Source organism: Augochlora pura, chromosome 9, assembly GCF_028453695.1.
Source record: "Augochlora pura isolate Apur16 chromosome 9, APUR_v2.2.1, whole genome shotgun sequence".
NCBI lineage: Eukaryota > Metazoa > Arthropoda > Insecta > Hymenoptera > Halictidae > Augochlora > Augochlora pura.
Genome location: NC_135780.1, coordinates 7,784,894 through 7,800,071, shown reverse-complemented (window position 1 = coordinate 7,800,071; position 15,178 = coordinate 7,784,894). Strand labels below are relative to the sequence as shown.

The window sequence follows — 15,178 nt, the reverse complement described above, 5'->3', positions numbered from 1 at the left end:
AGACGCATCACGCTGTCATACCGCTCTTGCTTCGAGATCGCGGTTCAGTTTTCATAAGTGTTAAGTTGTTTTTTATTTTGAACGTTTTCCTCGGGGATGTTCTGTTTCCATGACTTTACATTTCAGTCGTGTAATATCGAAAAGACCGTTACCGTGCTCTTGTGAACGCGTGCATTCGAATACCGCGCGCGTTGATTTGCGTTCTGTTTCATCTACCGTGGCAATCATTTTTAATTGCGCCTACCATCTGCGCTCTGCAATTTCGCGTCTTTCGAGACGCAAAATTTTCATATCAACATCTTTTGCTATGAACAAAGAACTGTTGCAAAAATTGTATTAAGAGCGCGCGCTCACGAATGCAGCCTCGTGGCTAAATGTTTTGTGACGATTGACGAGGGTTAAACAATCTGGAGTCGTATTCCCGAGACTTTATTTTGTTCTGCGAGATCAATTTTTTTCTTTGAATCCTTGTGCGTCCATTCTATCTAGCGAATGTCAAGAATTCGAAATCGGTTGAAAAATCGTCGCGTTTCGTATAACAGCCTTCTAGTGCCTGACGCCCGAATAAGTATTATCGGGTTTTGTATTGAATTCTCGAACATCGCATTCTGTGTCGGATGGACCACGTTCGTACGACAGTGCGTGGTCTGGTCTACGGTCCTATAAAATCCCGGTTGTTGCACCATTCCTCTGTATTAGAACCCGAAGAAAAGAGACAACCTTACAAGACACTTAAAAAATAATTAAAAAAATGTATTAACTAGATACTAGTCCATTTATTTTTCACACTAATTATTAGTGGATATAATTTTCTTCACTTGAATTTCATATACATATTTCGTTAACAATTATTTATCCTTGCATGCACGAATAATCTGAAGTCAACGCTAAGAAATATTTTTTGAAATCTTCATCAAACTTTAAATCGTTAAAAGTTTGCAATGTTATTTGTATATGCATTAAAAAATGTTTAAAGCTAGATTATATACTTAAATTACACCTGCTGACTATAAGATTTTCCAAAATGTACAGAATCACGACCGCTCCTCTAAATTTGTGTCCTTTCGTTTCGCCAACCTTTCCAAGGCAGCTATTCTTCCTCCATACGAATTTCCATATTTAATAATACTCGGTTCTGCAAGTCCAATACTTTGCTACCGTCAGCCTTCACCGGAGTATCCAAATACGACTTCCCGAGAACCTTGGTTGTTAAAATCCCACTTTTGACATAATTAAATAATTAGGCTGAATTGTAAACAAAACTTGTATTCCTTATTTCGCAATGAAAGCCATAACAATATTACATAATATTTTTTATATTAAATAATCATAAATAATAATCATTTAATATTAAATAATCATAACAATATTACAGTTGATGTAACGATAACGAGACTTTTAACAAGTTAAAAAATTGTACTATAAAAAATGTATTAAGATAAGTTAATCTATGTTAAATCTAGAATTAAGATATGGTAAGTTATGTATTTTTATGCGTTGTATGCTATAAATACTTAAGTCGATCAAATCACGAGAAGACGTTTCAGTGTTATATTCCTACGCATGCATCGCCTTAGACAGTTATTTTTCCTGACTATACTGGCTGAAACAGCTTCTATCCTGCACAAGTTGCATAGGCTTGAGCTATGTTATTAATGATTTTGAAAATCCCTACAATTCTTTTTCTCACATTGCAATTCTCACCCGTTTCTCACAATGCTGGGCACCCAGAAATTCAATATTGGTAATAAACAAAGCTATCCACAGTAAATGATAGTACGTAATATCCGTAGAGTCGATGTGTGTAAAATAGAGCATTTGGTGAAGTGCCCCATGCATTTATGTGGCCACGGGGAGTGAGACACGCGACTAGAGTCAGGAAGTGTAACCTTCATGATCTAAATGTTGCGTCTTAGATAATTCTGAGTCTCGTAATGTAGAGTAAACTGTGTGCCCTCTTCCCACCTTTTTCATGCATATTCCTTACAAGTGTATTATTTAAATTTTTATAAATTTCGTCATGACATATAGAAACTACTATTATTATAAAAACTAAATTACATTGTTTGAAGTCAAATTGTGCAATTTTAATCATATATTTCCTTAAGTGGTTTTATATCCATTGTCCATACTACTAATGAATCTGTCTGGATAGTTACATTAGAACAATTGTCATATGTATTCGAAGTGCTTACCATTTTCCCAAATTGCATAGTTGCATTATCTGAAAAATGAACAATTTTCTGTTTTAATCTAATTTAATAAATTATGTACTACGGAAGTGTTTAAAATTATGAAACTTTTAAGACCAAACGAAAATTGTTACTTTTTAAATCTAAGAAAATTAAGAAAACTAAGAATCGTTTTATAATGGTCCTTTAAATAAGTAAATAGGCTTACCTAAATTCCATTTTAAACCAGTTGTACTTATACGCTTAACAGGTGATCCAATTGGTATAAGTCCGCAACAGCTATTAGATTGCACTAATATTTCAGGAATTGTTATATTATGAAACCCAGGCTGTAGAATCCATGTCAATGAATCACTAGCAACATGAATAATCTAAAGTAAATGAAATTGAATAAATAAACCTATTAGCATAATTAATTTAATTAATTCGAAGTATTATAATTAATGGGCTATATATTGTATTTCTTTAATTTATAACTATAAAAATCATAATTACAACGAAGTTAAATTTACACCATAGTTACAGGCTAAATAAGAAATATATCTTTAAATTGCCAAAATTGTCTAAAAATGCAAAAATATCATTACCTTTGTCTCGTCTATAAGTTTGTCACAAAGGAAAAGTGTATTAATATTTGCAAATATATGGTCTATTCTTCCAGATGATTCAACAAATGTATATATCACTTCCAACTGTAAGTAGTAATTTTTTCCTCTTATTCAAAATTATTTACCATAAAAAAGTCACGTAAGATCCATTATTACATTTATATTTTCTTCACTGGCATACTGCTTCACCTGATGTAAAGCTTTCATATAATCTGTATAATTCTGATCAGGTGTATTAATGATTCTTGTACCCATGGATTTTAATTTTTCAAGAATTTCAGGGGAAGAACTATCCATGTCACCAGTAATTAAATTTGGCAAATACTGAGAATGTTTCCCATGTAGAAGATCTATATCTTGTGTTTTTAAGTATTTTAACCACCTATGTGTTCCTCCATCAACAGTGACCTTAATTTGAGCTGAATTATTTAAGATGTTATGTATGATACAATATAAATAAAACAAATAGTAAAAGGAAATATTGAAATAATTAAAGAAATAAGTATACGATTGAACTATGCTATAATTCCTATTACCATATAGAAATTACCTGTCTCTACATATTAATTTAAACATACTATATACTACTTGAAAATATTACTAATAATTTAAAAAGCCACAAACATGACATATTTTTAAAATGTTATGTAAAAATCAAAAGTTACCATTTTCCCAGATTTGAAGTAAAATATTACTGTTCCAAAGAAGTGGGCGATTCAATATAACTATAGCATATTTATGCTGTAAACAACTTTGGAATAGCTGCAGAGGATTCCAATTTGATATACTCAAATTTGCATTACTTTGCATAATTAAACTCAATTTTTTATATTTCCTAAAACCTGAAAAAATATTCAGAAAGTTGGGTTAGAAAATTATAGACTATATAGTAAAAATTTATATGATAATTATCGGGCTCTGCAAACAAAGTACAATTTCAAACTACATATACAATAGCTGTAAAATGAAGTATCTCTGATAATATAAATCAAGGGTTAACAGTTTCTCTCAAAACTACCACTTACGTATAGAGAAAAGAATATGGAATATTTCACGTACATTAACATATTCATATTTTGTGCACCGCGCAAGGTCAAAGCCTGAACGAGCTCGGACTCGACCACTTAATCCTAGTCCTTCGACCATACGATACATTGTTTGTGAATGTGAGAGCAAAATGCAAACTAGAGTAATGGGTCCTTGCTTCCTAAGTAATCCACCATTTTATTGCTCATCCAATCCGCAGTGGAGCTTACTTAGTAATATCGTTAGCCAATCAGAACAAAGATAATTTCTATATTGATTATCGCTACAAATTAAGCTGTTGGCCTAAAGGTGTGTAAGAGTAAGATCCATTACTGTAATACATACTGTAGTACAGTGATGTCTCACCGCATTGACCCATTTCTACCTTATCATATTGCACCTTCTAATCCCTACCATTTTAAGCGCATCCAGTTTTGTGCAGTTGGATTAGAAAGAGAAAAAGGTAATGATTGAGAGAGACAGAACGAGAGTAGCGAACTCTATGGCGAATGTCCACATGGGGGGAAGAGAAACCTAGGCCGTCTCATTTATCCATGCTTGCGGTTTCACTCTTTTCGCGCATCCATTTGCCTGGTGCTCCATCTGAAACACTCGGCGCGATATTCGATTTGTTTTTTTTTCGTCAGCGGTATACTACCACCCATCACAAATACGAATTTGTACATATCACCATATTCCTATTAAAGAACGCAATTAAATTCCTATAAATTAATAATCAACGAACGCAGCATAATAACATCATTTATGATTAGAAAAGAGTAAGACAAAACAAACACATAAATCCGCACACATTATTTATAAAACATACAATACATTTTCTATAGTTTTATACTCTACTATACAATACAAAAAAGGATTCTCTAACTTGTAGCTATTAGCTCAGTATCATCCTCGACTCAGAACATATAAGAATTCACGACATCTTTTGAACCCAGGATGATACTAATTGCTCGGGTCTCACCACGAGGAGTTCGCTGCTTTAGAGACTCGGAAGAAAGTTAGGATGAATAATTAAGGGTTAAGGAAACGCGAACCATTTTTTCGCAATACTGATATAAAATTCCACTAGTGTGGATCAACGGTCAGCAATAATCCATGAAGGTCCACCCTGAATCAGAGCATTTCACGAGAGCAGAAGACAACAAGCACACCATGAAAAACAACTATCTTCACCGGCAAGCACGCACTAACTGATTGAACAATGACGCTCCGCTGAACAGGTAACCGACAGTAATCTCCACCACTGATTTCGATGTTGCGAATTATTAAATCAAATTTCTTTCATCAATAAAATTATCAATTCTGGATTTTTAATATTTATAACGATTCCGTTCGTTGGAAATATGGGCAAGCACCCCCCTTAACTATTTTACCATTTAATTTAGTAATGAAAATAACTGATAGAATCAGGGATGTAGAGTAATTCTTTGAGCACAAATGTTTCGAGAAATAATTGTGTCAATAAATTGATTGAGTCGTTAATAAATTGACTGCTTCTTGATGTTTAATATTCACAAAAATTCTTTTTGCCAATTATATTATTAAGTACTAAATGTTATTAAAGTAGAATAATTAATAACGTCAAACACACACAGTGATTGTAGAACCATGAATGTGTTGAAGAATCGTACTAAATATACTCTATTGATAAATTTATTGTTCCTAGTTGCGTAATGGTTTTAAGAATTTTTTTCCTAATGAAATCTTCTAGTACTCTCTTGTCTATTTTACCATTTAATGATTAAACAAAATTAACTAACACCAGATGTGGTAGCACGAAAAAGTTGAAAAATTTTTTTATAGAACGTCGAGAGTTATGACTGCGACCCAGCGATATCTATATTTAATCTTTCTATTGCAAATGAACTGATAATAGTAATATCAGCATCAGATGCTTCATCCACCTTCTGGTTGGCTTTTGGATTTCTTTAAAAATAACATTTATATATTAAATTTTGCATTTCGAGTAAATAATTATCTTTCAGAAAAAGATATGAAAACACTATTCACTTGCAACATTATTTCATTCTCTCGGGCTAACATTTAGGACAATGAAATAATTAATTAGACTGTATCCTGCATAACTTGTCGAAATTTTCTACGAGGCGAAAAGTACAAGTCTAATATCGCGCCGCGTGTTTCAGATGGAGTATCAGGTGTATGTATGCGCGAAAATCCCAAGCATAGTAAAGGGAGTTAAGCTACATTAATCGTCGGTGTGACTGGTTTCGCTTGTAGTTGTGCTGATTTGTTTGCTCGTTCGCCACTTTCTCTCCTTCTCTAAAACTATAAGGGTTGCATTGTTTAGTTGTGGAGTGTCAACCAATCAGAGAAGGCAGTTTTTGTACCATACCTCAAATTTGGAACCCTTTTGCCCCTGGCATGGTACAATATGGCGAGGCAATACTCACTGCTCACTGAATATGCCATCTGCTACCCGGTTAACCATAGTCCAATCCCTATTGTGTTTACATATATCTTAAGTCTATAAATTACTAATAAAGTATACTAAATAGATATTTGGTTTGTTGTAACAATTTCAAACTCGTGAATTACCGGTAATGTCAAGCGTGACATTAAAATTTTAGACTGTGGTTTCAGATTTAGACTTTGTGAAATGTCTTCTAAAATCTGTATATGGAAGAAAGTACCTGGTTTTGTTAGTCGTTTTAATGATATAATTTATTCGTATCCAAAATCATTACCATGTCAAGACATTCTCATATATTTTGGAGGCGATGTGCAGGTCTGTGTAGAACTATTCAATTATAATTACCAAAATAAAATTATTCTTTTACTAACATGTACAATGCAATTCTTTAAAGGATATTCAAGAATGTATGGAACGGCACCCTGACAGTAAAAAATATGTAGAGTGGAGTCTAGAAAATACTGCTCATATACTTTCAACAAATTTTCCAAATAAACACATAATTGTCATTCGTCCATCAAGGTAAACAATGAAACAATAATATGTAATATTATTTGCTGTAATGTTGAAATTTATTCTAGAATACATGATAAAGTATATGGCAGCTTCAGTTGTTTTGATAATTTTGTATCAACAAATGAATATGGTGATCCATCGTTTTCTCCATCTCATAATGCTTTAAAACATTTGCAGGAATTGATAAAGTCCTCTTCACAGAATTTGAAATTATATAAGGATGAGGTATGCTTAAGTTAAAATTCAACAATAATATAAGTCACAATAAAAAGTTCATTAAAGTCCATTTGTATTGCTAGAATCCTATTGATCTTAATAATAACAAAACAAGATTAACATTAATGGGCTTCAGCAAAGGCTGTGTTGTACTGAATCAATTTCTTCATGAATTTCATGACCATCTCAGTAATCCAGATTCTGACCTAGAAATTACAAACTTTGTAAAACTAATTGAGAGCATGTGGTGGTTGGATAGTGGACATGGACATTCCAAAGATACATGGATTACGAATAAACCCATATTAGAGTCGTTTGTAAAATTAAGTAATATATTTAATAAAATTATGAAAAGAGTTTTTATACTTGTTTCGGTTAGGTTTAACATTTGTAATGTTACAGAAATAGAAGTTCATGTACATGTCACACCGTATCAAATATGTGACCTTCGGCGTCCATGGATTCGTGAAGAAGAAAATCAATTTTGTAGTTTGTTACGGAGTATGGAAGTTCCTGTGAAACGAATTTTACACTTTGCAGATAAACCAAGAAGTTTGTTATTACATTTTAATCTTCTTACAGCTATTAGAAATTATATTCAGTAATATCTTATTACTTAAATTGTTGAAATACATTTTTATATTAATACTATTTTGTCTTGCTCTAGTTAGCCATTGTTATATTATTGTTATACAGGGAACCAAGCAGTGAGTATAAGGGATGTTATTGAAAAGACTGAGTTAGCTCTGTTATATCATATAATTTACTATTTGTGTGACAAATTATTTAAATCCTTACAAAAAATATTAATTGTACGATAGATTTAACAATATATTTCTGCTGTTATGAATAATAACACTAGTAAGTCATGATCATAAGAAAAGCATTAATATATTAACTATAAAGACTGTTCTTTATCACTACAATGACTATTTACTTAAAAAATGGCAAAATGCATGACTAGTAGTTGATAAAATGATAACTCCATTAACAACCTAATCCAGTAATTCTGTTAATATTATTAAAAATGGTTGCAGTCACGCATCAATTATCCAAATTTGTGTTCATCTTAAGTTCATTGTAAAGTTATTTGTAAACACTTATTAGTGCATTTATGATATGTTAATTAAAATTCTCTTACATCTTTAAGTAAGTAGAACTGAAAAATATTTGGAACAGTGTTATACAATGAAAAATTTTACGTACATTAATATGTTAACAGCATAGTCGATAGAAGACTGATATACGTATCTATGTCAAATAAATATATTTGTGTCCATGGTGTATTAACATTTATTTTGACATTTGGACTTATGATAATCTATGTTCTCAGAGCCTGAAAAATAAATTATTTATAATTAGTAAGAATTATAACAAACAAACTTTTTGTACTTTTTAGAATAGTAACAACTACCATTGCCGGAATGTGATAATTTGACTTCTCCCCACTCATCAGATCCATCGCAACAGTCACAAACTCCATCATTAACTTTATAAGATGATATCTTTACTGAAAATTTGATTGATATTAGCTATTATCACTGCAAACAAAATAAATGTGTAATAAGAAAAGTAAGGAATTAAATACGTGTAACTTGTGAAGACGACTTCTGACAATAAAAAACACCATTGTTACAAGCATTGGTACCAGGTTCATCACTACCATCTTCTGGACAATCACAGTAATCATCATTAATTTTCACAAAATCTATCTCTGTTTTTGAAATAAAACAGATAAATTTTTCTTCTGAATTTGGTAGATATTTTAATTGGTCTTTGTCACGTGTTCCACGTAATGTACCTACTTTATCCAGACTTTTATTATTAATATTATATTTAGATGTTCGCACTGATTCACTAGTTAATTTTTCTACAACCGCTTGATTAAGTTGTTTAAAATAAAATAATTGATGAACAACAAAAATAATAGCAACTACAAATACACAGATTAACGTGTATTTAAACTTTTTCCGAAGAAACCGGCGTTTCCAAGATACTTCTGTTTTCATATTTGCCAATTTCGTAACTACAGTACTGTTATCTAGCAGTTCGAAACTGCTTTGTTTGTCATGTACAATTTTCTTTCAATACTCGTTGGTAGTTTCTTTCTTGTATTCCAACCATTTGTTATCGATTTCTCAAAATCATTTAATCACGTGAAATATATATTTCCTTATCTCACTAAAAATTGTACTACGTTTTAATTTCAAGAACTGTATGGTTCGTGTTGCCTAGATTAAGCATGTGTAAATACATTGTACATATGTACAATATAATGCTTCTGTATTGTACAAAGTTGTAAACTGCTACATAGAATGAAGTTGCCTGCAATTCAGCAATGTCACGATTATCGAGATCGTAATTTAAGATTTAAATTTAATAACGGATATTATGAAAGTAATTATAATTTTACGGAGCTTTTACATTTTCTTGAATTTAGAAATGATAATAAAAATAAAGTTGTTTTATTTAATTTTAATATTAATGAATGCAACAAAATCTTACTAATGTAGAAAACTGTATAACATTTCACACGAAACGATCGGGCTCAAAAATATTAAATGATCATGTAATAAACATTGAATATAAATCCCAGTTAATGTCGTTATTAATAAAAGCATTAACTTAAATGTATTGAAAATATATATGCATATAAAAGTTTAGTCTTAATATTTTATATTTAGATGTTTAAAAAAAGATACTTTATTGAGAAATTTTATGAAGTAAAATAAAATAAAGCCATTTTATTGAAATATCTTACGAATAAAACATGAAAATCATCAAGCGATTAACATTAAAAATAAATGAATGATCGTTGTTTTTAAACGTTGACATAAGTAAGAATGACAGGTACAGAATATAAAAACATTTTCAAGCATGCAAAATTGGTTTAATTTTTCTACTTAAAGTAGAATTATGTAATCAAATCATGTTTCTGTAATTTGATAAATGCACAATACTATTTAATATGAAATTTTTCTTATAATTTTAATGATTGAATGTTAAAATACTTGTACAGTCCGATGAGAATTATTATTACAAAGTAAGAAAAAAACGTGCAAAAAATTGCTTGGAATATTATAATAGATTATTAGTATATAAACAGTTTTGTTCCAATACATATATTATCAATATTAAATATTCAAGCTTATCATTTTCGTTCAATAAACAAAGCAATTTTACATGGGTCGTCCCAAGCCACGATTCATCTGAGGTTGCGAATCCTGACTGCTTTTAGGACTCTTAATAGTTTCATCAACTGATAAAATAAGGCAAGCTGCTTCAGTTGCGGCAGTGAGTGCATTGATTTTTACAATAGCAGGTTCCCATACGTAAGCTGCCATATTATCTCCAATATCTTCAGTGTTGATGTCAACGCCATAGGTGTACATGCCTTTGTGTTGTGTTTGTCTTAGTTTATTCAAAATATTTGTTGCGTCGAAACCAGCGTTATCGCATAATTGCCTAAAATTGATATTATTATGTTTCATACAATCAAAATAATAATTAAATAAGACTATCATACCTTGGTATAACTTCTAATGCACGAGCTATAGCTGAAATTAACAGTTGTTCTTTGCCTGCTATAACACGAGAGTGATCTCTCAAAGTTTTTGATAATTTCATTTCAATGGCGCCACCACCTGCTACACAGGCATTAGTTTTGATCATACGCCTTACTACCATTATTGCATCATGTAAAGATCTTTCAGTTTCTTCTAAGAACTGCTCGGCTCCTCCACGCAGTATAAATGTACATGTCTTTGTACGCACTCCTTCATAAAACAAATTGAATCTGGAAAAGAGTACTTTGAAATAATACCAGTTATATATATATATTTGATATAATACCAATATATACATATTCAAATACCTCTCTCCACCAATTTGTTTTTCTTCGAACATCTCACACTTTCCCAAATCTGAGTCTTTAATATCATGTACTGTTGTTAAGATACAACCACCACAAGCTTTCATTGTTCGTTTTAAATCTTCTTCAGGAACTCTACCAGCACAGAACATGTCTCTATCTGCGAAATATTGTGTAGCAACATCACCAATAGGTAATTTTGATAATACAACTTGAGCACCGCTCTTGTGAATCTTATCTAATTTGTTATATAAAATTTGCCATTCAGCGTCAACTATCTTTTGATATTCAACAACATTATCTATTCGTATTTCTGCATTGTCTCTCTCTGCTTTGAGTTCTAATTCTATATTCAACAAAGCAATTTTACAGTTCTTATAGTTTTTAGGTTGCATTTCAAATCCAGCATATGAAAATGTTTTTTTAAAAGCAACGCCTTTAATTAATTCGGAATCTTCTAAAGATCCACCAGACACCTATGCATAAAATATTTTATCATAACAAAATAAAATTTAAATGAACTTTACTCATTTTTTGCTGGATTAATATCTTCTTGTTCTTACCTTTTTGATCCCAATCATATTAAGGGGCAACAAATCATCAAGCATCATAACAGCTTTCACAACTAAACGGCTGAAAAATTCTTTTTGTTGATGAATTAACTTAGAACTCATAGATGTTGCCGCACATTGTTCTAAAAGTTCTGTAAGTTTTGTTTCCTGAGATTTATCAATCTTCACACTAACAGCTTTTATTACTTCTATAGCTTTTAGAAGTGCAAGACGAAGAGATTTAATAATAATACGGGGATGTACCCCTTCCTCGATGAAAGGTTTCATTTGCTTCAAGAATTCTCCAGCTAATAAGACAGTACTTGTAGTACCATCACCAACCTACATAAGGGAATTAAAATTTATACCTAATATAAAAGTAATTGAAAATAATGTTCGAACAACATTGAAGTAACTTCATATCTTTTACATGTTACCAGTCTACAAGTTCATTGATATACTCTGTTAATTTTCTGGTAATATTTCACTTGCATATTACCATTAACATTTTTTTACAGAGTTAATATGATATCTTAAATTAATGAATATTTACTTCTGCATCTTGAGATTTAGCAATATCCACAAGGATCTTAGCTGCAGGGTGGACAACTTCTAAGAGTTTCAAAATAGTTGCACCATCATTAGAAATAGTGGCTTTTCCATTCTGGTCCACTATAAGTTTGTCCATTCCTCGAGGACCTAGAGTGGTCCTCACAGCATCCGCCACTATTTGGCACGCATTTATATTCGATATCAATTGCTGCTTTCCTTGTGAAGCATCTGTTCCCTCTTTGAGTAATATTATTTGGGGTTGCTACAAGAGATATTATATAAATTATCTTAACTGTTATTAGTAATAATAATGATTATGATACTGTACTCTCATATATCTTCCCATTTTTCTTATATCACTTTCAGGTATATGAAGTAATTAAAGTTTTCTCTGAACATTTACCATATTTAATAAAACAAATGAACTACAGATTAAGCTACCTTTTTGTTTCTTTTTCTGTTATTTGAAATACTAACAAGTACTATCTAACCAGTTTAATGAAATTTGTACGAAAAGTAATATTTTACTATTGAAATTCCTGTTATAGGTATACTGTGGGTGTAAGCCGAAATTAATCGCCATATAAGGTTAGAACTGCTCAACCTATAACTTAACGATCATTTTCATGCATATTAATCGTTGGTTTACATATATCGGTCTTATTTGAGTGTTTTATCTATCAGCGTAAAAAACTCTATTATTTGCATACATGAAAAATATTTTCTATTATATTCTGTCATTGTAGACAGAAAGTAGCTTATAACGAAATTGGAAATGTGTGAAAATGTGCTAAAATTAGTACATTGAAATATCATTTTAATTACTATTGAAATAAATATTTCACTTCTTATTTACCATTTTTGTAATTTTAGTTGTAATTTGACGGATTTTTCAATTTCACTCACTGTGCACGAGCACAATTATTACTCTAACCTGTAAAAGGTATTCGAGATGATTCCGCTAGGATACACTAACACATAGAGGACCTACTCTGTGATTCAAGAATTACAGAAGTATAAGCATCAAATCACAAAACGGAAGTGAGTGTGAAATAGAGTTTAATTACATTGCGATACAATATTTCACGTTTTCTGTAGAAATTAATTTGAAGTGAATTTCACTAACTGAAAATTAATAAATAAAAACTTTAAACTTAGTTAAAAAAGAATGATAATAATAATAATAATAGATGTAATAAAATAATGAAAAGTATAGAAACAACTTAAAAAGGATTATATTATTTTGAGATACATTCTGAGTATGTTAATCATCATTTTCAACAATATATTTGCACTTACGCGTATAATTATGTTTAAACTTTTAGTAGACCAATATTCTTATATCGAATTAACATATCATTTTATTAAACGGTTTTATAAATAATTTTTCTTTTATGATAATTTCTTTCATCATAATTAATAAAGCTTCATAAAATTGTTGCTGTAAAATAAATTGCACATAGCATTCCATGTGCTTTGTTATGTACATTCACAATCTCATGGTGCATCCAATGCGGAATAGTGTCTACTATTTCACAGCGTCTCACTGTGTTCTCTGTATAATGCGACATTAACGTGATAATATTATATTATACCATTTTTCCAAGAACATTATTCAGTAATGTAATATTTTGTCATTAAATGTTTTACTTGCAAGTCTTGTAATATTATTTAGAAATTTTGAATTCTGATATTACTGCATAGTTCTTATAATAACAGAAGTTTCTTATTGTCAATATTATTGTTTTAATTTTGTTATTCTTATTGAGTTCTAATTAATTTTTCACTGAAGCAATTAATCAAAACAGTCAGTGTTTGTACCTGTTTTATCCTTTAACCGCGTGTTGTGATAGATTATAAACAGATGGCGCTGGATGAAAGAAAAGGAGTAATATTTCATTTGTTGAGAGATATGCAAGATATGAAGTTAATAGGGGATTTTAGTGTTCGTTAATATCGTGATGGGGTGATATTATAATTCTTGACCTAATTACGTGAATAGAAACTAGAATTTGACATTTGTTGCATATTTATTTTTAAACGTAACTGTATTCTCCACAAGCTCAAACTGTATATATTTATACATACATCAAATGCCACGGAACCATCTATTTCTTCGAGAATAGCTGAACCACCGCCGAATTCACTCTAGTCGAGTTGCTGCGTTTGAACGATGTACTCATTCTTTTAAAATACAATTCCAAAAAGTGTATATTGTGTGTTCTTTAATACTTTTACTTTTAAGTGTCACTCTACAAAATCGTACTTTTACGTATACTTTCAAGCACGAGGTAAAAATAAATCACGACTTTTCATTTTAATGATCATTTTATACATTTTTTGTATGTCAACTGCGTTTTTTAAGTCTGAGTGAGATGGTTAGGATGATGACTTATTCCAACGTAGATTTTAGGTCATTTTTCGTTTATACTAATAAAAGGATTAGGGATATTAGGAAGTGTAAGGTGCTGCGGATTTAAGTTTACCAGTTGTCAGTGATATTTAGTTGATCTTTCCACCCGTAGTGGTATAGTATATGACTAAAATTCAAACGATAGAACTGATTGATGCTGTATGTATATGTATAATCTTATGCCCTACATCCAATGTATAAGCAAGATGCTGACCTTACATCTTTGCACATGCGTAAAAATGACTCCCACCTGATGACGATGAGCCAATGACAAATCGATATGTTCGAAATTTTCACGTGAAAGCTCGAAAGCTTTGACTATTCCTCAGAATAGTTAATAGTGAAATCTCTGTTCCGATGCATGTCAAATAGTAAGTAAACAATTACGCGTGCTTTATTCGTGTGGATAGTGCTACTGTGGATTTGAAAATATAAAAGGGTATATCGAAATTGTAAACACAATAGTTGCGTGTCTGTAATCCCGCCAGTATCTGAAAAATTAATTCTTTTATTTTTCCTATTTGACATCACTTAACTGCGTAAGTGTTTCCGGTTTTTTTCGCAGGGTAGATAAAATTATGTATTCTCGCAATGAAAACTTTATTTAAATAAAGCAGTATTTACATTCTATAATTATATTTGACAAAGTGATATGTCTTTTCATTTGGCTACGTACGAAGTTATGTAAGACGTATGTTAAAATGTAATTCTTCAATGTTTTAACAGTGTTTCTATATTTTCGTGTTGTGAAGTAAAATATGTATACACATCATACATAGTT

At 30.9% G+C, this 15,178-nt stretch overlaps 3 protein-coding genes across 5 annotated transcripts; 1 reads left to right on the top strand and 2 right to left on the bottom strand.

Annotated features, from left to right (window-relative positions):
- Positions 1-1,250: 1,250 nt before the first annotated feature.
- Positions 1,251-9,282, bottom strand: LOC144474902 (thiamine pyrophosphokinase 1). Its single transcript, XM_078190285.1, has 7 exons — positions 8,599-9,282; positions 8,425-8,520; positions 3,466-3,642; positions 2,957-3,219; positions 2,780-2,884; positions 2,401-2,563; positions 1,251-2,224 (listed from the first exon to the last, which is right to left on the bottom strand). The coding sequence occupies exons 1-7, from the start codon at positions 9,017-9,019 to the stop codon at positions 2,088-2,090; spliced, it is 1,362 nt and encodes a 453-aa protein (XP_078046411.1). The 5' UTR covers positions 9,020-9,282; the 3' UTR covers positions 1,251-2,087.
- On the top strand, positions 5,028-7,661 carry LOC144474901 (mitochondrial protein C2orf69 homolog). 3 transcript variants are annotated; one of them, XM_078190283.1, is made up of 5 exons: positions 5,028-5,067; positions 5,992-6,593; positions 6,673-6,800; positions 6,860-7,019; positions 7,094-7,661. In XM_078190283.1, the coding sequence occupies exons 2-5, from the start codon at positions 6,465-6,467 to the stop codon at positions 7,613-7,615; spliced, it is 939 nt and encodes a 312-aa protein (XP_078046409.1). In that variant the 5' UTR covers positions 5,028-5,067; positions 5,992-6,464; the 3' UTR covers positions 7,616-7,661. The 3 variants fall into 3 exon arrangements, with proteins under 3 accessions (XP_078046409.1, XP_078046408.1, XP_078046410.1); XM_078190284.1 differs by lacking the exon at positions 5,028-5,067 and having other exon boundaries at positions 5,616-6,593; positions 7,094-7,337; positions 7,413-7,661; XM_078190282.1 differs by lacking the exon at positions 5,028-5,067 and having other exon boundaries at positions 5,613-6,593.
- Positions 9,283-9,972: 690 nt separating the features above from the next.
- Positions 9,973-12,971, bottom strand: Cct7 (chaperonin containing TCP1 subunit 7). The gene is made up of 6 exons (XM_078190602.1): positions 12,841-12,971; positions 11,986-12,246; positions 11,445-11,774; positions 10,885-11,357; positions 10,537-10,806; positions 9,973-10,475 (listed from the first exon to the last, which is right to left on the bottom strand). Exons 1-6 carry the CDS (start codon positions 12,841-12,843, stop codon positions 10,190-10,192), a joined length of 1,623 nt encoding a protein of 540 aa, XP_078046728.1. The 5' UTR covers positions 12,844-12,971; the 3' UTR covers positions 9,973-10,189.
- Positions 12,972-15,178: the final 2,207 nt, after the last annotated feature.